The sequence below is a fragment of the Citrus clementina genome, unplaced genomic scaffold (genome assembly GCF_000493195.1).
Source record: "Citrus clementina cultivar Clemenules unplaced genomic scaffold, Citrus_clementina_v1.0 scaffold_2, whole genome shotgun sequence".
Taxonomy (NCBI): Eukaryota; Viridiplantae; Streptophyta; class Magnoliopsida; order Sapindales; family Rutaceae; genus Citrus; species Citrus x clementina.
Window position 1 is genome coordinate 33,386,522 of NW_006262688.1, and position 23,192 is coordinate 33,409,713.

The 23,192-nt window shown below is 35.4% G+C and overlaps 5 protein-coding genes and 1 pseudogene across 6 annotated transcripts in view; 5 read left to right on the top strand and 1 right to left on the bottom strand.

Annotated features, from left to right (window-relative positions):
- Positions 1-1,868: 1,868 nt before the first annotated feature.
- LOC18053519 (probable prolyl 4-hydroxylase 3) lies at positions 1,869-5,304 on the top strand. The gene is made up of 8 exons (XM_006449270.2): positions 1,869-2,257; positions 2,406-2,493; positions 2,613-2,710; positions 2,851-2,948; positions 3,560-3,689; positions 3,823-4,010; positions 4,228-4,317; positions 4,835-5,304. Exons 1-7 carry the CDS (start codon positions 2,067-2,069, stop codon positions 4,299-4,301), a joined length of 867 nt encoding a protein of 288 aa, XP_006449333.1. The 5' UTR covers positions 1,869-2,066; the 3' UTR covers positions 4,302-4,317; positions 4,835-5,304.
- A 2,416-nt stretch (positions 5,305-7,720) lies between these two features.
- LOC18053520 (protein LOL2) lies at positions 7,721-10,976 on the bottom strand. The gene is made up of 4 exons (XM_006449271.2): positions 10,540-10,976; positions 9,576-9,683; positions 8,540-8,649; positions 7,721-7,950 (listed from the first exon to the last, which is right to left on the bottom strand). Exons 1-4 carry the CDS (start codon positions 10,649-10,651, stop codon positions 7,879-7,881), a joined length of 402 nt encoding a protein of 133 aa, XP_006449334.1. The 5' UTR covers positions 10,652-10,976; the 3' UTR covers positions 7,721-7,878.
- Positions 10,977-12,417: 1,441 nt separating this feature from the next.
- On the top strand, positions 12,418-15,999 carry LOC112101064 (annotated as a pseudogene).
- Positions 16,000-17,186: 1,187 nt separating this feature from the next.
- Positions 17,187-17,885, top strand: LOC112101221 (CASP-like protein 1C3). The gene is made up of 3 exons (XM_024192096.1): positions 17,187-17,341; positions 17,473-17,575; positions 17,652-17,885. Exons 1-3 carry the CDS (start codon positions 17,187-17,189, stop codon positions 17,883-17,885), a joined length of 492 nt encoding a protein of 163 aa, XP_024047864.1.
- Positions 17,886-18,524: 639 nt separating this feature from the next.
- Positions 18,525-22,239, top strand: LOC18053521 (probable 2-carboxy-D-arabinitol-1-phosphatase). 2 transcript variants are annotated; one of them, XM_024191896.1, is made up of 7 exons: positions 18,525-18,857; positions 20,006-20,163; positions 20,423-20,542; positions 20,625-20,724; positions 21,027-21,166; positions 21,245-21,324; positions 21,794-22,239. In XM_024191896.1, the coding sequence occupies exons 1-7, from the start codon at positions 18,707-18,709 to the stop codon at positions 21,918-21,920; spliced, it is 876 nt and encodes a 291-aa protein (XP_024047664.1). In that variant the 5' UTR covers positions 18,525-18,706; the 3' UTR covers positions 21,921-22,239. The 2 variants fall into 2 exon arrangements, with proteins under 2 accessions (XP_024047664.1, XP_024047665.1); XM_024191897.1 differs by having other exon boundaries at positions 20,012-20,163.
- A 127-nt stretch (positions 22,240-22,366) lies between these two features.
- LOC18053522 (pentatricopeptide repeat-containing protein At2g33760) overlaps positions 22,367-23,192 on the top strand; it is a 2,256-nt gene continuing 1,430 nt past the window's right edge. Inside the window, exon 1 of the mRNA XM_006449273.2 lies at positions 22,367-23,187. Coding sequence (XP_006449336.2) covers positions 22,504-23,187 — 684 coding nt within the window. The 5' untranslated portion in view covers positions 22,367-22,503. The remainder of the gene's footprint in view (positions 23,188-23,192) is intronic.

Below are 23,192 nucleotides of genomic sequence, written 5' to 3' on the forward strand. Positions count from 1 at the left end.
ATAGTTTCAAAAAATGAGATATTATATCTATATAGTGTTAGGAATATGCAAAGTTATCTTAAAATTCTACAAAATGAACCATTGTCCCAAATAATTTTAGAAAAAAAAACATTTTATTCTATCTTAAACTTGTGATGGAACATAGCATATATTTTTGTAATATACATATAATTATTATCATGTAGAGGGAGGTAATTTTGTTAAGATGGGATATAAAAAATTATAACTTATTAGAATGTAGAATTTATTTTTATTTGTAGTTGGTTCAAATTGTGACTAAATTTTTTTTAGAACTATATGAAATTTTTTTCTATATAGAGTATCATCACTGGGGATAGAGGAGTTTTATTATATTGCAATTTTTATTTCTTATTTTTTATCTGGTTATAACTAAAATCCGCCCAATTGATATTAGAGGCCCTTTAGGTTCCATTGATAAGATTTGTGATTGTGTTCTCGGCTCATGGGAAAATGATGCTGATTGCAATTTAGCATTGTATTTTAAAATGGAATGCAGATGAAATTTGCACAATTGCACTTGATAATTGGATAATGAATAATATGTATAAATGCATCCATTCACTATAGATATCAAATGCCAGCATAGAATTTCAAATCGACATTAAAATCAATGATCATAATTCTTTCTTGATCTGAGCACTTATGATCTTTTACAGATTTTGTGCCACCTGTATTTTTAATTTATTAATCATTAATCATATTAACAGAATTTACTCAGATGAAGATCAGATCGAGAGAGGATCATGATCCTAAAATCAATTGTCGGCGAGAGAGAGAGTTTAGAGTGGGCGAGATGGATTATTTAGCCATCTTTAAATATATAATCACATGCAGAAGCAGCAATAAGATCATATAAGGAGAAGATCATATTCCTAAAATCAATTGTTGGCGAGAGAGAGAGAGTTTGCAGTGGGCGAGATGGATTATTTAGCCATCTTTAAATATATAATCACATGCAGAAGCAGCAGTTACATTAGCCACTGAGAAAAATCGGATTAGAGTTGGCATACGGTTTGCACATAGGCCACGGAACGGGAGGCATCTTGATTCCCGTAACTTTAAATAAATAAATCTTCACTGCTGTGTCTACAGTAACTATTCAATAAAAAGAAATATTAATATATGTGCATAAAAAATTATACAAAAAAATTTCATTATAAAATAAAGATTTTTTTTTTATTTTCTGTAATTTTTTAACTTAAATTTTGTGTTATTTTCAATATATACACACACACACACACGCGTCATTATTAAGACAATTATGATTTAAGGTCAAGATTTTTAGGATGAAAAAAAAGTTTCTTAATTTCCCGTTTCCAGTCCAGCTCCGTTCCAATACCTTGTGCCGCCCACAGCGCCAAAATGCTGAAATGAAAATGTATAAACCTAACTCGGCAGACATAATGACAGAACTACCTCCGTTCTCCTGGTATTTTGGTTAATAACATCTGCTTCCCTAGTTATTTACCAATTCTAAAAAAAAGACATAATTATTCGTTTGTATCAAGTACCACCCTAACACCGAAATGACTGTACCTAACATCTCCCTATATTGCGAGCTCGCAATGACCAAAATTTAGTTCTATAAGGGTATTTTGGGAATTCAAGTTTAGTTAGGGACTTATTTTGCGCAAATCGGAGAGTTTATGTTTGCTTCGAGAGTTCATGAAACAATACGGATCCAATTGTTATTTTTCCTGCAATTTTAAAGGATACGAAGAGTAGTCTCCAACAATCGAGGGTAACTTCGTCATTCAAATTCCATTCCTGGCACGTTACCGTTCGAAAATTTATGCTTATATAGTTGTTTATGAAGGGGGGTTCAGATGGTAAAACCAGAGTGCAAATCGGAGTTGAAAAGACGGTAATAGCTTCGCATCTCAACAAACAATGAACAGAGAGTCAAAGAAAGTGAAACAGTAAAACAGCAAATTCAAGATAAAAAGAAAAGAAAAAAAAAACTGATCCTTTGAGGTAGAGTTACAGTATTCAAGAAATAGGTATCGATTTCAATTTAGGGTTTTGAGTGAGTTGGTTGGAGAATAATGGTGAAATTGAGGCATTCTCGATTACAAGCGAAGAAATGGTCCACATTAACGCTGGTTCTGTCAATGCTATTCATGCTAACGATTGTTTTGTTGATGCTTCTTGCTATGGGAATTTTCTATATTCCAATCGGCGACGATGATTCTCCGCCAAATGATCTCACCTCCTTTCGCCGCCGCGCATTTGAAAAGTATGTGATCGAACATTGCGACTCCTTTTTTTCTTAAATTATTGATTAAAGTAAACACAGCGCTTGTGGATGATCTCGAACATTTTGTTTTTGCTACGTTTTCTTAATTTTTTTATTAATTTTAATATCTTTGCAAATTCTGTCGCAGACGTAGTAGTATTGCGGAGGAGAAAGGAGAGCAGTGGACGGAAATTGTTGCTTGGGAGCCTAGAGCTTTCGTTTACCATAATTTTCTGGTTAGTTTCTTTTATTTTTTAATTTTAATTGTTGCTGCTCTGTTTATTTAATTAAACAAGAAACCTAGATTGGTAATTTTTCAGAAATAATACTGACTTGAGAATTTGATTTTATACAGTCCAAGGCAGAATGTGAATACTTAATAGATCTTGCTAAACCTTATATGGTAAAGTCAACAGTTGTTGATAGCAAAACTGGTCAAAGCAAAGATAGCAGGTTTGCATTTCCTTGTTGCTATCTCCATTTTTTTGTTTTTGGCACATTGGATTAAGTTGGGAGGAAAAGAAAAAAAGAGAATTAAACTTACGTTTTGGTTTAACATATTTATTGAGGAACTTGCTATGTCTTGTCTATAGGGTGCGTACAAGCTCTGGCACATTTCTGAAAAGAGGACAAGATAGAATTATTAGGGGAATTGAGAAGAGGATAGCAGACTTCACTTTTATTCCCATGGGTGAGTATCTGAAGCTCTAAAAGCTCCAGTTGAATTTCTTAGATGAAGGGTTTCTGAATTATGTCCTGACTAGCTTTTCTTTGTTTGATAGTGAAAGGTGCTTAATCTTTCTCAAGAAAAATTGATGTACCTTATGCTCATTCTTTTCAAAACATATTCTCTTGTTTATTTCTTAATAAATATGAAACTCAGATGCCTGCTTGCATGTGCTTATTTTGAACTTTTTGCCTTGTATTCTGTTTGCATAGATTTAACAGAGTTCCTATTTATGTTCATGATTTTTCTGGCTTTCCTTTCAATCAGTTTGTTTGTACAATGCACGTCTCATCTCAAAAAAGCCTTTTCCAGAAATCTTGCATGCTCATCTAAATGCAATAATACATTGTTTTACTTACTTCTAACACAATACTTTTTGCTAAAGTGTGCTCACTTGCTTAAGTATAACTTATTCTATTTTATTTTAGGTTTCTTTGTTGCTGCTGCCTGCCTCTTTATTATTTTCGTTGCTCATCATTATGAGAGAAAAATGTGTAAATTTCTTTTTTACTGTAATTAGTTGCTTATCAATTCAAGAAATCGAGATCTATTCAATCTAACCTTACAATCTACAGAGCATGGAGAAGGAATTCAAGTCCTCCATTATGAAGTTGGACAGAAATATGATGCTCACTATGATTACTTCCTTGATGAGTTCAACACAAAGAATGGAGGCCAACGAATGGCTACTCTTCTTATGTATTTGTAAGAACTAATTGCCTCCGCCAACATCTCAGGATATGCTCAACATGCACCTAAACTTTTGTTTAGCTGCATTTTCCATGGATATATGATGTTTGCCTTTCTGGCACTTTTTTTTTTCCTATGGTTGTTTCAGGTCTGATGTTGAAGAAGGGGGCGAGACAGTGTTTCCTGCTGCCAATGCAAATTTTACTTCCGTGCGGTGGTGGAACGAGTTGTCTGAATGCGGCAAACAAGGTCTCTCCGTAAAACCAAAAAGGGGTGATGCATTACTATTTTGGAGCATGAGACCTGATGCCACACTAGATCCTTCAAGTTTGCATGGTCGGTAATTGTGCATTTTTTCTGTTTGTCCATAGCTTTAACTGTAATTCAAAAGTGATGCAGCAATTTGTCTTCCATTTTAGAATGAAAAAATTGGCCTTTATTTGTTATTTATATATTTATTTATTTATTTTTTACTGAAAGTTTTAACAAACGGGTTTCAGTCTTTTAGCATGGTGTACTAAATTAGATAAATTCAATTTATGTTTGATGCTAGGCGGTTGCCCTGTGATTAGAGGGAACAAATGGTCAGCTACAAAATGGATGCATGTTCACGAGTACAAAGCCTAAGCAATAACATAAAGAGGTAATTGGTGAAAAAAATAGTTGAACTTTGTGAAACATGCATAAGGCATTATGCTTATGAAATTTAATATGCGTTGGCATGCATCTTTTTTGAGAACTTTGTGAAACATGCATAATGTATTATGCTTATGAAATTTAATATGTGTTGGTATGCATCTTGATACAATGGTATACGGCACATTTACCTGTTAAAATTTCGGATTCATGAGTTTGTGGCCTGCTTCTCTTCCTAAATAAGTTCCTAATGCAGGCAAGGACTTCATGTTCTTGGCCGGTGCTTTGCCAAAATGGAATTGCTATGGCCAAATCACCATTTTATGGATAGCCAAAAAGACCCAGCTAGGTGTTTTTGAAATCAATGACAATGATAAATTAGATGTGCTTGTAGGCACTGAAAATTAAGAATACAAAAGCTTGTCCTGTTTTTAGAATAAGATAGCTTTGGAGGCTTACAGAGTTTAGACATGTGTTGAGTTTTCATTGATTCAACTTTCTGACATTCTATTTCTTCCTTGCAGGACCTTAAGATGTCGATATCTTGAATCCTTTTCACAGCCATTTATGGTCTGTTTTGTAGTGAGTTGATTTGGTTTTTAAACTCAAGTTTGTAGGATAAAGGCTATAGCTGTCAAGAAAAAAGTTGATGGGTGTTTGGGAAACACCGTCAAGTAAATTATAGCTAGGCCAAATTAATGATGGAGTAGAACGCGATCATTATATTTAAAAAAGAAAAAAGAAAAAAAAAAGAAAAATAGCCGGCAGCCCAGCTGCAGGACAGGGCAGTTTGAAACAAACGGAGCCTTGGGTAGAAAGTTTTTTGTTTGGCCGCCATTTGATAAATAGAGTGAGGTTCAGATAAGTGATCTGGTATTTGTACTTTCACTAATAAATAGGAAGGTGGGGATTTGGGGTGGTGTCTTGATATACATATGTAAACTAACGGTAAATTCTGAAATTCAAGATATATACAGATACTTTGCTCGTGCTACGTGTGAAAGTGCGTGTGCTGTCAAGATTTTTTTTAATTTTTTTTATTGTTAAATACTTCTTTTAATTACTATTTTTTACCCGGTTTTTTAGTTATTGTATTGATTACAATTCAAAAATATAAATAACTTACCCTCGTTGGGGAGGTAACAAAAATAACTCATTTTTCGAGCGCACACTTTCCATGAGAAGCATTGTCCACGGAGTCCTTGTTGCTAAGACAATCTTGCATTCAATGTGGATATACTCAAAATAATCATCAGGCCATTAATATCGTTTCGGCTGGAATAGAGTCTCTGTGCCAATTTCCCTGTTGCTGGCTTAAAATCTCAGCAGAAATCTGAAGGTAGCGAACATAATCATGGTATCTTTTTCCACCCGTGTGTGGATGTGCGAACCTAGGTAACAAAACTTTTGTATACAATGCTAGCAGCTAGATATAGGCATACACAAAGGAGAAAACAGATGAGGCATACACAAAGTTTTCCGTGAGAGCTCAGCTAGGTGAGGTTCCGGGCTGAAGCAGCGACGTGGCCATGTTCTTTGTCCCTCCATACATCTCAGAACCTAATGGAGGAGTGACCTGATAATGGTTCGACCAACTTCGACAAACGTGCATCATAATTGGGGGACCATCTGAAATTTTCATCAACTCTAGCATAAGATAGTAATTACAAACATATAATTCCAAGGGGCTGAAATCCATAATCGCCATTAAGGCAAAATCAACTGGAACAGGAAGAAAGAAAACCTCATGCTCATATATTGAAGTTGTCTATACCTCCCTAACTAGCTATAGATAGATTCAACTGTTAAGACTATGCTACTTAATGCCAAACAGAGAAGGAGAAGGACCATGAGTCACCAGCTATAGTGGCACGACGTCCCAGTACCCAGGTATGGCAGCCACACGAATCCTGTTGTTTTGATCACGGCCAATTGGAACTTCAATACAGCCAGAAGATTGAGAGGGCGCTCCAGAAGTAAGAGTGATGGATGTACACTCTGTGGATAGCATGCAGCGTGAAATGTTCTGATAAATAAACATGAGAATGCTAGTTCTGCCATTGACATGTACAAAATATTATCAAGATAAAAGAAAATGCATGTTAGCCTAATTGCTAATTCAGCCATCAGGAAAAACAAAGAAGTCACCTTAGGAAGTTTACTAAGTTTTGCTCCTTAAAAGTGGTTATCAGGGCGGAACAAGCAATCCACTGGTGCCTTTGTCCAATTTGTACACAATCCCTGGGCGAACAGATGCTGCGGGTTTAATTTAAAAAGAAAAAAAGAAAAAGAAAAAAGAAAAAACTCTTCATTATCATAAATATACTCTGCATCGGAAGAATTTCTTGATATGAAAATGCAAGTGGTGATGATTGATGAATGCCATTTCACAAGTGTGCCAAACAACCTGTTAACAAACGGGAATGTCGACCACGACTTTCAAAGCTTAAGAAGCAAAAAATAGCTTCAGGGAATGCTTGTAACTGTTGTTCTCCTGCTTAATTTCTGAAAGCACATCTAGAATATTCTGTAAACAAACGCCCGCATTTTCTTTGAAGCTAATAGTTAAAATCATTCACGCGCTTCCACTCGGTAGCTAATGATTTTATTCCATATCACCTACAGTGTAAATTTGTACGGGTAATATTTACTTAATAATTTTCTCAAATTTTAATAAAGTTTAAAATTTTGAACTAAATTAGTATTCATATATATATATATATAGAGAGAGAGAGAGAGAGAGAGAGAGGGATTGTATGCAAATCATTCCATGTCTATTTTTCACGAAAATATCTAAATAATAGTAAATTAAATCATACGAATGCCCTTTGAACTGGCCCGGAAGATACATCCTTGGCCACACCTGAACCACCTCCCAAAAGTTTCAAGTGAAATACTGAAATCGATGAAGCTAGTAGTGATTATATTGTTTGTGGTATCAAGTGGGGGGCAAAAAAAATTCATTTTCATAGATGAACCTAGCGGTGATTATATGTATTCCAAGTACATGTAAACCGCAACTAAAAGAATCATTTGTAATTTAAAATAGATCATCTATCACAATGTTATTCAGTGAGGTCCTGTTTCTAGTTGTCCGCCCAAGCCGTTTGGATGCTTATTGTTGGCCGACTTTTTTTGGTTTCGGTTTCGGTATCGGTTTCTCTAATCAGTCTGTGCATTACATTCTAATCAGTCTTGTAGCAAATGTGTTGAACTACTTGTTGTGCTAAAAACTAATTTCATGTTCTGTTCGGCTCTAATAATTTTCCTGTTTATTTTTGTACTTTAATTAGGTCACGACTGTCTAAATCATACACACCAGAAAGATCTTTCCCAAGAAATTCTCCGATACAGAAGTCTCAGCAACAAGGAAAATTCGAAAGAGGATTAAAAACAAAATGAAACTCTGGAAACATCCCAAAACTTGGAATATTAAATATGGGAAAATGATTCACTATTTATGTACAATTGACTAGCAACTCAACATGCAGGGATGAAAATGGAGTCAATCATATCATCAAGGATAGACCCAAATGAATTTAAAAAGAAAAAAGAAAAATTTGCAAGCTCAGCGGACTGTATTGGAGGGAGGGGCGGATTGGCCCTGTTGAACAGACCATGGGGCGCGCCTGTTGTGGTCCTGAATATAATGCAATTACAAGGAGTCAGTAATTCACCACGAACACTAAGAATAATAATCAAGCCCATGTGTACTGATAAAAGAGCGTTCCGGATAAGTAATTTGTCTATGCACATCAGCAGATCAAATTTAAAACCTCTAGAGCATGCTTTACCATAATAATAGCTCTTGAGAACTATTTAACACGAAGTTGATAATAACTAGAGTTTTTGCCTCTATAGTTATACCTCGAAAACAACTTTTAGGTACTGAGTTCACTACTGTCCCAAGTATTTATGTGGATATTAAATGCAGAATTATAGTTTCTTGAAAAATTATTGAAAGGATCATTCCCCCAAGCTCTGAACAACTATTCATCATAAGTTTACTCACCCTTGAGTTCTCATTGAACAAATTTATGATATGGACCCAGGGCCCATCTCGGATACAATTTATTGTGGCACTCGTGACTTAGCTGGTGGGTAATGGTTTTCCACTTAAATGCCACCAGCTCTGCCTTCCTACTTAAGACATCCAACCCTAGTTGGTCTAATACTCAAATCAGGTTTGCTAGATCACACACACAGAGAAAGAGAGATAGTTCACATACCCCAATTTCTGTCACAAAACGACAAGAGGAACACCTGACTGATGAAGCTCCATATGGATACATCAGCAACACCGCACAACTGGCACACTTAACTTGGCCCACCTGATGAGCTGAAATAAAGGACACAGTTAAAAAAATTTAACCACACTATCACATTGAAGATTGTAAAACAAATTTTGCTAAATTGACAATATTTTCACCATTAAAAAAAATAATAAATAAACCAAAGAAAGTATATAATTTGTGAAGGCGGGAGGATTTCTCTTCACATTTAAAAATCAAATATTTAGTTATCATTATGTATGGTTGAAACATTGCTGCATCTATGCGTGCAAGAATGATCACTGGTGTTTACGCTGTGCCCTTATATGCGAGGTCATAGAATTTGCTAACACAAGGGTATTTCACCTGAGGTAGAGGTCCTTCAACACTGATGTGTCAAAACAAATTGTTTCATCTTCAAAAGGTACTGGTACAAAATTGAAATTGCAAAAGAACAAGAAGAAGAGGGGTGGTCGAGGGGAGGTACGAGTAATAATCAACAACGTGACATAAAATCATTTGAATACACTAGATGACTTCAGTGCCTCTTTCAATAAAATAAATAGAGGGAAAAGAATCGCAAGGATCTTTTACTCCACTAAGGTGTATCTGCAATGATGTTAATGGGTTAAGCCAAAATAGGCATTGAATTAGTTTTAACAAAGTCATAGCTATAACCCAGAATTTCAGAGGTATGTAACCTTTGCCTTCGAAATAAATGTATTGCAATCCCCCTTCATATGCTACATAGTTAGAAAGATCAAAAGATTGAAGGGCGTGGTAGAGTAGCAAGAGGAAAGAGATACAGGGATGATTCCAAACAATGAAATCTTTCTACTCTATTTATTTATTTATTCATACAAAAGAGAGTAAAAGTGGAGGTTTTGGGGCTGTTAGGTATGGTTAGCAAAACAACGTATAATAGTAAGAGAATAATAGTACTTATGATGGAAACCATTTTCAGTTCAATCAAATGAGGAAAAGAGGAAAGAACCTTCTAGCACAAAGTTGACAGTCTGACAACATGAACATTTAACATGTCTGGCACCTCGTGGATACGCAAGCAGTTGGCGGCAGGAACCACAAACCATTTGAGCCATTTCTGTCCAAAATTACGGAACATGCAAAGTTGTCGGAAGTTTAGCAAACCAATTAATGCTGTGAGATTATGCTTGCAAGCACGACAAATAATAGGAAAAATCATAACTGAATGGAAGATAAATCAATAACAAATCCTATAGATCCAGTAAAACCTTGATGGTAACAGGTTAAGGTCAGCCAAAATGACTCTTGAGACAGAGAATTCACTCTAGCTACACCAATCCATGTTGTCATCATTTGGCAACTACTACACCAATGTGACACAAATCGGCACTTAAAATGCATGTAAGGATTAAAACTTTCACTGGTGATCATAGTCAATGTGATAGGAGATATAATTGAAGTCACAGACAAAGGAATGTTGGCATGCCAATTGAACCCTCAAGTTGTACCACACAGGGCAAACATGAAAATATGCACCAAATACCTTGAATTCTTGCAATAGAAAAGCAAATCAAAGTTCGACTTAAAACACATATCTTATTCACACCTGTATTGACAACCTATGTATCATTGCATAAATTAGTTGATTAACATTTCCATGAGAATATGTTTTGCAATATTTAACCATAAGTTCATTTTTTCCTTTTCTTCAGTTGACAATTTGATAATAATATATGAAATAATTAATTTGATAATTACTCAGAAACAAAAGCCAAAAACCTTTAAACACGCCAGAATCTCAAATGAAACTAAACAACACTATACCTAAATGTTAACGGCTTCCGACTGATGATTCAATAAAAACATTTTTCTTCGGGGTATTTAAAAATAAAATACAAATGATATATATAAATCTCACCAGTTCACATAAATACGGACATAAACAGAACTACATAATGGGTATGGTAACTGACCGGAAGGTGAAGGCACCGGTAACGGCGGAGGAATGGGTTGCCACCCTGGCGGTGGCCCAGCTTCTTCATTTTCTTCTTGATTTTCCATAGATTCCTTTTCTCTGTTTTCCATTTGAATCTGACTTCGATAGTAACTCTGAATGATGATGAAATAAAAATAACAACTAAATAGACCGCACCGTTATAAGGCTCTCTTATAAGCGTTAATTTTATCGGACACCCAAATGTACTGACATTTATTGCATAATCCCCACAACTCCAAAAAGTCATCTACTACCACCCAACCGTTAGATTTAATCCTTAACCGGGTTGACCAAATAAACAGCCATGGCCATTTTTCTTTTTTTGTTTTTCCCCCTGTTTCTGCCGGGGGTTCCTACTCAGTCGGCATTCTTGGGCAATGACCATTGAATATGAACTCTTGAAAAGTCAGCTCCCAGGCACAAGGAATGTTAACATGCAAACAATCATATATAAATCAATTAAAATATCTCAATTATTTCATGTGAAACCGAATTAATCACCATATGTATGTGTTTGGGCTAAATTTGGAATGATATTTTTCAACTAATAAATAAATGACACGTGAATAATTATAAGGGTAAAATAAATACAATACTTGGAGTAATATAAAAATATCATTTGAAAGATTTAACTACATTGAATTAATATAGAAATCAATAGTTAAGGTTGTATGCTTCAAAATATTTATGAGAGATAATAAAATTAGTACAAATAGAATATGCTTATTTTTAAAAAAAATATAACACATAAACCTAAAAATATTTTCTCTTTTTAACCTAAGAATGATATCTAATCCTAATTTTTATGCACTCCCCTTATCATATACATGTCTCATTCACCCATACAAAGGTGTGCTCTTTTTTTCTTTCATCTCCTTGCCTATTTTTCTCTTCTCTCTCACATATACACTCTCTCTCTTTCTCTCCATCTTTTAGATTATCACCCATTTCTCCATTTTTGAAGGTTCTTTATATTCTCTATCTTCATCATCTTCTCCATCATATTATTACGCTCCTTATTTTCATTCACTATCTTCATCTTTATCAAGACCAAACATCTTTATATGATTGTCTAACTTATGCTATTCATCTATTTCAATTCATATACAGCAAATATGAAAAAAAAAACAATTAAAGTTCATGGATTTTAAGTCTACAATAGTACGGTACAATGGACTCATAAATCATCACCCCAAAGATAAATGTCTACTTAATTTTGAAGATGCGATTGGTGCCCCATATTAGATTTTATAAAGTAAATGAAACTATGATTTAAATGAACTATTGAGTGATGAAAGATATTTTAAAATTTCATCCTAACTTATGTGACATCTGATATGTTATTTATTTAGTGATTGATAATTTTTAATAACTTTAAGTAAATTAATTGTAATATGTTACTATTTAATTGGTGAATGACATATTATTTGCAATGTGTAGCATTACTCGTATAAAATTTTTTAAATAATGTAGCATTTAACATGTCATTAATTTATTAGTATTGCGAAATTATGTTATTATTAATAGTTTGGCCACCTATTACTTAACACGTAATAATAATTTAGGTTACAAACTTAATTTGTATCCCAATTTTATAAATAGATCGATAATTATGAAATTAACAAATTAGTAATAAAGGATTTAGTTGATTGATTTGACGAACTTATAATTAGCTTGAGTTTTAGGCAACAGTAAGGACTTGATTGTAAATTAGCAACCAAAATTTTAAAATAGAAGGGGCTTCACTTGCACCGCCCTCTCCCGGCGAGCAGTCCCAGAATCCTTTCAAGAGCTCTTCTCGCTACATCAAAACTCTCTTATGGAGCTCTTCTCCTAGGTTTTTGAATATTACACGATGATGATGGAAGAAGAAAGTGATTCCGAACAGCAACAGCTTGAGGAGGAGGATGAAGAGGAGGAGATTACACAGGAGGATGCGTGGGCGGTTATTTCAGCTTATTTTGAAGAAAAGAGTTTGGTTAGGCAGCAATTAGATTCCTTTGATGAATTCATACAGAACACTATGCAAGAAATCGTTGGTGAATCCGCAGATATCGAGATTCGCCCCTAATCCCAACACAATCCCGGTCAACAATCTGATTTTGCTGAGGTTTTACAATCATACATTATGAAGAAGTTGATAAATGACTTGAGCGTCTACCTGAAGAAGCTATAATATGTACAAACATTTTGTACAAAGCATTCTCTACATATTACAAGTGATAAAAATTACTCGAGTTTCCACCTGAAGAAGCTATAAAATTAAAAAGTTAATTATTACAGAAAAATATAACTGCGGCCAATGATTATTTTAATGAATTACAGATGGAAATTGAAACTTACTGACATTGGATTATGTGCAGACCATCTGCAGATGCAGAGATTGCCACATTATTCCCAAAGGCTGCAAGATTGAGGAATTTAACATACTCTGCTCCTTTGTACGTGGATGTTACGAAGAGAGCTGTAAAGAAAGGGGACGATGGTGAAGAAGTCACCAAACCCAAGATTCCACTAAAGTTCTTATTGGAAAAGTATGTAGTTTATTTATTTATTATTATTATTTAATGAAGGGATTGGTTTTATCTCTGAAAACTCACCGGTTAATGCATTTTTAGGTTCCTATAATGCTTCGATCAAGTTATTGCACACTATATTAAAACTCAGAGAAGGATTTAACGGAGCTTGGGGAATGCCCATATGATCAAGGTGGATATTTTATTATCAATGGAAGTGAAAAAGTTCTGATTGCTCAGGAGAAGATGAGCACCAATCATGTCTATGTCTTCAAGAAGAGGGAGCCAAACAAGTATGCCTATGTGGCAGTAGTTCGTTCTATGGCAGAGTCCCAAAACAGGCCACCCAACACAATGTTTGTGCGGATGCTTTCTCGGACTAGTGCCAAAGGGGTAATGATAACCCTTTTAGTGTTCGAAGATGGCTTTTAATTTTCTTTTACCAGTTATCTTTATTCTATTTTCCAGCTATCAAAGCAGCTATTAGTCCCTCTCATTTACTGCATCTAAGACTTGACTTTGTTTCCATTCTATTTAATTTGTTGCAGGGCTCTTCGGGGCAGTAAATTTGTGCTACCCTTCCATACATTCGAACTGAAATTCCTATTATCATTGTGTTTCGGGCTTTGGGGTTTACAGCTGACAAAGATATATTAGAGCACATTTTCTATGACTTCCAAGATACTCAAATGATGGAATTGCTTCGGCCTTCCCTGGAGGAAGCATTTGTCATTCAAAATCAATAGGTATCTACTGCCATGAATTATTTCTTTAGAATGATTTGGCTGCTGTTACATATTTTTGAGATGCTAATTTGTGCGAGAGAAGTTATATGCTTACTTTCTAGTGACATGGATAACCATCTGATATTCTATCCTATGTATATGCCTTTCTCAGTCAACCTTCCTCCTTCCTTTATTCCTCCTCCACCCTCTTCTCACCTTAAACCCCACTATATATGGAAAATATTCTCTAGTGTGTGGTTTCAGCGCTTGAACCTCTTTGAAACTGTATTGTTCCTCTCTTGTGTACTGCAGGTTGCACTAGACTACATTGGAAAAAGAGGAGCAACTGTTGGTGTGACTAGGGAAAAGAGGATCAAGTATGTGCTAGCTCAGCAATATTATTTGGGTTTCAAATTCTATATGTGAAGTTCTATCATGTTTAGGTGATTCTCCTTTCAGATGCGCCAAAGAGATCCTTCAAAAGGAAATGCCTCCTCATGTTGGTACAGGAGACTTCTGTGAAACAAAGTAAGCTTATTATTTTGGGTAAGTTTGATGCTTCTATATGCTTTAGCATTGGGATCACTTCTGAGTTGTTTTCATGGCTAAAGCTTTCATTGTTCCTATCTCCACCAGATATATCATTCATCGGCTTCTTCTATGTGCACTTGGCCGGAGGGCTGAAGATGATAGGGATCATTATGGCAACAAGAGTCTGCACCTTACTGGTCCTTTGCTTGGAGGCTTGTTTAGAATGGTTTGTTTGTTGATATAAATATATATGCACACACACACTATAATATGAATATGAATTAATCTTTCAGTTTTCTTAATCGTTCATGGTGCTTGTATTAATGCAGCTCTTTAGAAAGTTAACCGGGGATGTAAGAAGTTACGTGCAAAAGGTTATTTGCCATAAATTAGTTTTAGTTTATGTCTCTCTCTCCTTTTCTTTTAAATGGTTTTTGCTTAAATTGCTCAATCATTTTATAGTGTGTTGATAATGGGAAGGATGTTAACTTGCAATTTGCTATCAAAGCCAAAACCATTACCAGTGGTCTCAAGTACTCGCTTGCTACTGGAAACTGGGGTCAAGCAAATGCAGGTGGTACAAGAGCTGGAGTTTCACAGGTTTGAGACAATATTAGTTTTTCCGTGTGAATACTAGAATAGTTTCTTTGTTCCCTGACTGAAACATTTTCTTTTCCGGTAGAATAATTATATTACATTCTTTCTTCTATGGGTGTTAAATCATCTAACATGCGCCTCCACTTTGTCACATTTACGAAGTTTAAATTCCCCCATAGGCCGCGAAGGTGAAATCACTTGTGTATGAATTTGTTGACATGATCTTTGTTTCAGTTTGGGGATGAATTTTCCCTCCTTGGCATCTTCTTTTTTTATTTTATTTTATTTTTTAGCACTTATTATTTGTCTTGTCCTATTTTCACTCATGGAGTGTGCCTGTACCAGGGAAATTGGCCAAACCTAGGCAGTTGCACAATTCACAGTGGGGAATGATGTGCCCAGCTGAAACACCTGAAGGGCAAGTGAGTAGTTTGCAAAATCATTGAACTTCTGCGTCTGTGTGTATGTTGTTTCCATAACCCCTTTGTTTTAAAATGGTGTTTATGTGTGCATTTTTCTTGTCAGTTCAGGCTTGTGGTTTGGTAAAGAATCTCGCATTGATGGTGTACATAACAATTGGATCAGCAGCATATCCAATTTTGGAATTTTCAGAAGAATGGGGAACAGAGAATTTTGAGGTGCATTCTCATTTGTTCTGTAATGTCCAATCGTAAAAGTTTAGTACTAAACGCACAGATTATTGATAAAGAATTGGATGTTACTGGTACTGGCATCGCAAATATTTGCTACGAAGTTCGCCTCATCTGGAGAAGTTAACAATAAACTTGATGCCCTCTTTAGAAGGTGACGTTCAAGTTCGGCTCTTCTTTTGCTTACCGGTGGAGTTTCTGCTAATGCAACAAGTGCTAGAAAAGATTATGTCTCATGTACAAATCGAAGAATACGGTCAACGACAGGTGTCAACCTTACGGGATAGACAAGAAATTTTGGGATTATAGCGAATCGAAAAATCAATTGGTTTCAAGTTATCCAAGAGTCTCCCAAAGGCTCCATTGTTACAACTCAAAATTCCTTTCGCTTAAGTTTCCTTTTTTTCCTTTTTATTTGTTAAGCTGCCATGTTGTGTTTATATGTTGTACATACACAAGAGGTCTTGAGTGTGTACTGTTTAGACTTATGAATTCATCTTGGAAATGGAAGATTATTCACGGTTAATTATACGACTAAAATCAATTATATAATCGCAAGATGGTTATAGTAAAAGGCTTTGTCATTATAGTTTGATTAGTTTATGCTCCTAAATTCTATGCGTAGATAATAAAATTGTTTAAAAAATTTACATTCCTAATTCATCGTTGACTTGTATCATAAAAAATAGCATTATCGGCAAAATTAAAACTAGTTATTTTATATGTCCCATCTGATCTCATGCGAGAGAAATGATGGCATGATACCTATATGACACTAAATTAGAAGAAACATAAAAGATATTAGCAAATAACTCATGTGGAAGTTACTATCCAAAAGCACAAGTCATTAGTTGCAAATGATTTGTGCGCAAACCATAATAATATCACATAGCTTTTACTTCGATATTTTTCCATTTTTTCTTCTTTGTATGGCATAGACTATATTTTTCCAATCTTGTAACCTGCCAAAGATCATTAAAAAAGAAGTTAATTTTGTGCCTAATTAATTAGATTTTACCAAAGTTTATACAATTTATCGTGGAAATTGAGTTAGCGACATTTAACTACCCACCCATCCGCTTGTCTCTCTCTCTTTCCACTGCAAACCAAGTGTATCTGCCATGTAAAACAATTGTTTAGAAAGGAATAAGAAGCAACTCGGTGTCCACGTGCCCAAAAATTGGAATCGCCGTACAGGTTCATATACCTTGTTAGGTGAACAGAAACACAGAAAATAATTTTCAGCAAAATTATTGCATTTTTAAGGCTTGAATCCACGCATTATTGGTGCAACCAATGTGTACGAAGAGAGACTTAATCAAACTGGGTAATTTCAGATTAGCTGCTTAATGGGTGTTCTACATGCAAGAATTTGTCGTTGCAAGGACGAAAATTTCAAGCACTCACAGACAGGTTACCAAATTTGATTCTCGTTCGAGGAACACAAAGAAAACAAGTGCACCACCTCCTATCTGTCTTCCTAACACACTACACACATATTTCTCACTATACTCATCGGTTTTTGGCATTTAAATTTCTTCCAAGAGCCCCATTTCCCTTTTAATTAACTCGGCTCTCTAGAAAGCAAGCCCAAGCTCAACTAAAATGACCATGACCAAGAGGATCATCACCAATCTTCTGAGGCTTATAGCCTTGGGAGCGACAGTTGCTGCCATTGTTGTTATGGTTACAAGCCATCAGTCAGCTGAAGTTTTTAACTTAACATTCACAGCTAAATTCAGCATTGAACCCGTATTCAAGTAAGCATTCAGTCTTCACCATCGCCTCATCTTCTTATCAAAATTTCTTAGCTAGGCATTCTTATTTACACAATCTTCATTTTTTTTTTTTTGTTACTAGACTAATGTTTGGTGTCTATATACATATACAGGTACTTTGTTGTCGCAGAAGCAATTGCTTGTGGCTACACCCTCGTAGTTCTCATTCTGTCTTCCAGAAGCCTGCTTTGGCGATTAATAGTCATACTGGATGCGGTAATAGAGAAATTTCAACAATTTGATTTTAATTTTCTGGGTTTACTTATTGTGTCATGATGTATTGGTTTATCAGGTTATGACAGCGGTGCTAACTTCAAGCATATCGGCCGCATTGGCAATAGCTCGTGTAGGGAAGAAAGGCAACAGTCATGCTGGTTGGCTACCTATCTGTGGACAAGTTCCAAAGTTTTGTGACCATGTCACTGGAGCTCTTGTTTGTGGTTTTGTCGCCGCAATTGTCTACGCATTGCTTCTTGTTTTTTCTCTCTATTCTGCCCTCGGTCCTGTATTTGGTGTAAAACCTTAAGACGGTTCCTTACCTTAGCATATGCAGATTTTGTTCATGTTTTAAATGCTTTGATTTTGCTCCTATAATATTTCTACCCACCCTTGTTCCCTCTGTATAAGCTAATCAGTGTACTTATATATTGTATATACATCTGCTAATGATCAATTACATAGTTATTATATTAGTACATCATGCAAGTAGTAACTAGCAGCTGTATATTGAGAGAGAGATTGATCTTTTGGAGAAATTTTAAAATATTTCTGATGTATTACAATTAATTAATGTAGGTATGACATATATAATGAAATTTAATATAACCATTATTTACATAATGATATTTTAAAATAAATATACATATATTATAAATATCATTTACTTATTATATAATTATCATAATATCTCCGATATATTATAAAATTTCCCAACCTTTTAAGCAAATAAAAAGATCAATTTTGTCTCTCAACCTTAACGAATAATAATAAAAAAGGGCCATTAAGCCCATCAACGAATCCACTATTCCAGGTCCAGTACCAGCATATCCACGAGGACAAGGTTCACCTCCCAAAATAAAATAAAAATAAAAATGAAAATATCGTCCAATGAGATTACAGGGGTCCCCACCACCAGCAGGGTCGCAGATCGCTCAAACAAGTTCCTCTCCACGTCTTAAGACACGTATTATTAACCACACACCAGAATGTAGAATCTTCCCTCTAAAATTCTAAATGCTTTGCATGCAAAAATCACCAACTTCTAAATAATATTTAACTGTAAGCTTCTTTACTCTTTAACTACGATGAACACAAACACATAGCTTTTGAAACCCAGTTCATGATAAGATGGCTTGTGGAGCTCTGTCATTGACCATTCCTTTGTGGTCACATTTAACCTCCAAATTTGATTCTAAAAGAGAACGAGCCTTTAAACATCAACATGCGACACTCGGAATTGCATGTTCAAATTCTAGTCCGGACTTGCCTGCTACAACTGGTAACTGCTTCTTATTTCATTTTTTTTAATTTTCTGGAATTATGTAGAATGAAACCTTCTTGGATGTGGGTGATGAATTGGTTACAAACGGAAAGTTTATTTTTGTGTGTACAAAATTTGAATTTCGAAGTGGAATTAAGCCCACGATGGGTTTAGATTTGTGAGTATATCTGTTATGTGTGATTAGATAAGATGTTTTTTTTGGGAAAAATTACAAGAACCCATCTGAAAATTTTCATTTGGGAGGATTTGACTTGGATTATGTATTAGAAATTGCAGCAAAGGGGTGAACCGTGAATGTGAGGGTCTGTTTGTGAACTTTATGGGCCTTTATGACATAATTGGCTGTCATTATTTTGTATTTTGTGGTGAATTATATACAATACAGATTATTTTGGTTTAAGCCAGTTAATACTCTTCCTTTTGACTATTCTACTTTTTCTTCTGATAATTAATGGCCTGCCAAACTTTTGAAATAATTCTAGCTATCTTTGCTTGTTTGCTTACTCTAAAATGGAATGTGTTGTTAAACCAAATGATCATTTATCAGTGTCTGACATTTACAAACCTATTAATGTATGTCATTTGCTATCTTCAGATACAATTTTATGTCCTGAAACCTTTATATGGGTAGTTATAGTTGGCTTGTGCTACAATGGGTGATTTTACATTCTCAGTTAGAAATGTGGACTAGAGGTCTTAAGGTTGCTGTTGAGGTAAACTAACTTCTAACCCATCACTGATGGTACATTCCAAGGAATATCCATTGGCTGGCTACACCCTGCCTAAGGTGAATTGCCTTTCCATTTTGAGAAACAGATGCATAGATTCTTCACTTTATAGTCCTTTTCTTTATCTATAAATAATAACATTTGGAGAAAGAAATGTTTCGGATGGAATGCAATTTTTTTTTTTTTTTTGGGGGAGGGGAGTAATGAGTTTTTAGAGATCTGTTGATAGGGAGTATTAATGAGAAGTTGCCATATCCGCCTTGAAACCTGTACTCAAGAATCTCTCTTAACCCCTCTGTGTGGATGTGTGTGTGCATATGTGAATGCTTATCAATAGAGTCAACATAATTTTGTGAAGTTCAACAAGTTCTTGCGCATTGTTATCCCTACATGAAGTTACTTCTAATAATTTGTTAGTGACAGAGAAACTTCAGAATGATGCTTCTGTGACTGGTGGTGCATATGATTTTGGAAGAGCAACAAAATCTCTTACTCAGAAGTTGATATCATATCCAAAGAAAGTCACTCTCGTAAGGCATGGTCTTAGCTCTTGGAATGACGAGGGTAGAGTCCAGGTTTGTCACCTTCTTTTTATTATAACCCAAATTTTTTATTATGTCTCTGCTTGGCAGAGGCAATTACAATTTTGTGACATGGGATGTGTCATGTGTGAATTTAATATCAAGCTTTTCTCTCAGTGTTCAGTGCATTTGTTTACTATTTATGAACACGGGATTCATATCTATTTCTTCTCTATGTTTTGTAGAATTATACAAGTTTTCATATGCTGACTTGATCTGTTATATCTGCTAACTTGATCTGTTATATCTGCAGGGAAGCTCAAACTTGTCTGTGCTAACAGAAGCTGGAGTGAGGCAAGCGGAAAGGTGTCGTGAAGCCTTAAGAAATATATACTTTGATCAGTGCTTCTCAAGTCCAATATGTCGTGCTAAGGTATAGATTCTATAGAATATAGATACCACTGTTCAGCCTGCAATGGCTCAATTATTGTTTTATTAATCGGTGTTTAATGCAGTCTACTGCTGAAATTTTATGGCAAGGAAGGGATGAGCCACTGGTTTTCATTGATTCACTGAAGGAGGCCCATCTGTTTTTCCTTGAGGGCATGAAAAATGGTCTGTCTCTGTTTATTTTTATTTGTTAAAAAAGTTAATTCAAACTCTTTAATTAAATTTACTTGATACAGTGTTGCATCACATATACAATGATATGCATATTAAAGTTTTAGTATGACTATGGATGATGTGCCTATTTCTCATGAAGTTTATCATGTTTTCATTCTATATATTGTATATTTAGTAGCTGGCTTGGAACTTGGTTGCGTTAATTAGTTGAACTTCAAATCATTCTTTTGATATATACATTGCATTTAGCTCTGTATCCATTTGACTAAATCGCATTCAGAATTTGGAGGCAGTGGATGCTAGGCAGAAATATCCAAAGGAGTATACAACATGGAGAGAAGATCCAGCTAATTTTAATGTAAATGGTGTTTACCCTGTTAGAAATCTATGGGGAACAGCTAGGGAGGCTTGGAAGGAGATCCTGTTGACACCTGTATGATCTGTTCCTTGCTATATTTACATCTCTTGTTTTCAAATATATTTGTTTGATATGTTCTGTCTAATTCATCAGGGAGAGAATTTTTTGGTTGTTACTCACAAATCAATTTTAAGGGCACTGATCTGTACTGCTTTAGGGCTAGGCCCAGAAAGGTACGTAATTGCCCATCAAAATTTTCTTCATTAATCAACAAGCGATCCTGGGTGATTCTTGCATAATACTTAATTTTGATTCTTACTCTGATTTCCTTTGAAAAATTTTCTGGTTGAAGAAAGATTTCTTGAATTCTTGTTGCATCTAGAAAGTTCATAAGATTTATGATTGTAAGCTATGTGATATTTCACGTGATATGTGTAATCTAACATAAAGAGGAAGTTTGTACTATGGCCCTTCTCTGTGTGCTGAGCTATTGTCGCTTATTTGTATATGGTGAATCACCTTCTCGGTTTATGGTTATAATTATCTGAAATGGTTTTAGCTCATAATTGGCATTTGCTTGCTAAGATAATTGTCACCTCTGGCTCAAAAGCAAATTCCCATGAAATATCATCTTAGAATGACAAGAACACATTCCTGATGTTCTTTTGGCAGTCAGCACTAACGACATTCTTGATGCTTCAGGTTCCGTGCAATAGATGTCAATAACGGTGGCATAACTGTATTTATTTTCAACCAAAATGGAGAAGCAATGCTCCAATCTTTGAATATGACAGCACATATGTACAGTGATTACATGTATGTCTACTGAAACTTCTTGATACATTTCGCTGAATGGTGAGATTGTAGCCTACAGTCTCCACCCAAATTCCAGAGACAGCTTTCAACATTTGTGGAGCAGAATGAGACGGAGCGAAGACTCTGCAACCTTTTTCTTTCTCTCATAGGGTTTAACTTCTGCTGTGTAATTTTGGTCCAAATTTATTTTGTAATATATAGTAACACTTCCATGTATTGCTGCAAACATGAATTTGTTCCGAAAAGCTGGTCTTATGTTGATCATGAGCAGATCTGGTTGAATCATTAAGCTTATGTATGCTCTTTCCGGAAAGCTGCACTGTAAACTTGCTTGATACTAATACAGAACATTGGTAACTTCAAACAGTATGATAAGAGGAACCCATTAGTTGATAGTTTGTTGCTGACTTTCCATATATGATTTCTTGTCTCAATTCAAACATTTCTTCATCATTCACAATTGATTTAAAAAAATTTTCACCGGTCAGGCGCTAGCTGCGCGACTATAGTGTGGAGTACTTGTTGCAATTTGCATTTTGACTACAAAGTATGAACACCGTAAAATGCAACTAATTTGAACACCAATTGATATCTTCATGAAAAACAAACAACCCCACTCGCCAGCTTACGAAGCAATTCTCAAAGCAGGCCCACGCCTCAAACCCTTGCAAAAAGTCCATGCCCACCTCATCGTCTCAGGCTACGGTCGCAGCCGTTCCATACTCACAAAGCTCCTCTCTCTGGTTTGCGATGCCGGCTTCATTACCTACGCGCAGCGTATCTTCTTTTGCATTCCCAGTCCGGACTCCTTCCTCTTCAATACCCTCATCATACGAAATTCCAAATCAAACTTCTCCACTGATTCTCTTTTATTTTATCGCCGTATGATTGTATCAAATATTTCGCCATCAAACTATACTTTTTCGGCCGTGATAAAATCTTGTGCTCATTTATCGATTTTGAATCTCGGCAGGGCGGTTCATTGTCATGTTTTTGTGTCTGGTTATGATTCGGATTTGCATGTTCAGGCTGCGCTTGTTAATTTTTATGGAAAATCTAATAATGTGGATGTTGCAAGGAAAGTGTTCGATAGAATGCCTGAGAAATCTGTTGTTGCTTGGAATTCGATGATCTCAGGGTACGAGCAAAATGGGTTTGCTAAGGAAGCAATTGGGTTGTTTAAGTTGATGAGAGATTTGGGTGTAAATCCAGATTCAACAACCTGTGTATGTGTTTTAGCCGCTTGTGCTCAGTTGGGAGATATTGATTTGGGACGTTGGGTGCA

Coding starts and splice junctions, on each gene's coding strand:
- LOC112101221 (XM_024192096.1), top strand. CDS start 17,187: ATGACCATGACCAAGAGGATCATCACCAATCTTCTGAGGCTTATAGCC. Junction 17,342..17,472: donor AGCATTGAACCCGTATTCAA/GTAAGCATTCAG, acceptor ATACATATACAG/GTACTTTGTTGTCGCAGAAG. Junction 17,576..17,651: donor TAATAGTCATACTGGATGCG/GTAATAGAGAAA, acceptor TTGGTTTATCAG/GTTATGACAGCGGTGCTAAC.
- LOC18053520 (XM_006449271.2), bottom strand. CDS start 10,651: ATGGAAAACAGAGAAAAGGAATCTATGGAAAATCAAGAAGAAAATGAA. Junction 8,650..9,575: donor TGTCAACTTTGTGCTAGAAG/GTTCTTTCCTCT, acceptor CCTTTATTTCAG/CTCATCAGGTGGGCCAAGTT. Junction 7,951..8,539: donor GTTTTGTGACAGAAATTGGG/GTATGTGAACTA, acceptor CATTATATTCAG/GACCACAACAGGCGCGCCCC.
- LOC18053521 (XM_024191896.1), top strand. CDS start 18,707: ATGGCTTGTGGAGCTCTGTCATTGACCATTCCTTTGTGGTCACATTTA. Junction 18,858..20,005: donor GGACTTGCCTGCTACAACTG/GTAACTGCTTCT, acceptor ATAATTTGTTAG/TGACAGAGAAACTTCAGAAT. Junction 20,725..21,026: donor CCTTGAGGGCATGAAAAATG/GTCTGTCTCTGT, acceptor ATTTGGAGGCAG/TGGATGCTAGGCAGAAATAT.
- LOC18053519 (XM_006449270.2), top strand. CDS start 2,067: ATGGTGAAATTGAGGCATTCTCGATTACAAGCGAAGAAATGGTCCACA. Junction 2,258..2,405: donor CGCCGCCGCGCATTTGAAAA/GTATGTGATCGA, acceptor ATTCTGTCGCAG/ACGTAGTAGTATTGCGGAGG. Junction 2,494..2,612: donor TCGTTTACCATAATTTTCTG/GTTAGTTTCTTT, acceptor GATTTTATACAG/TCCAAGGCAGAATGTGAATA.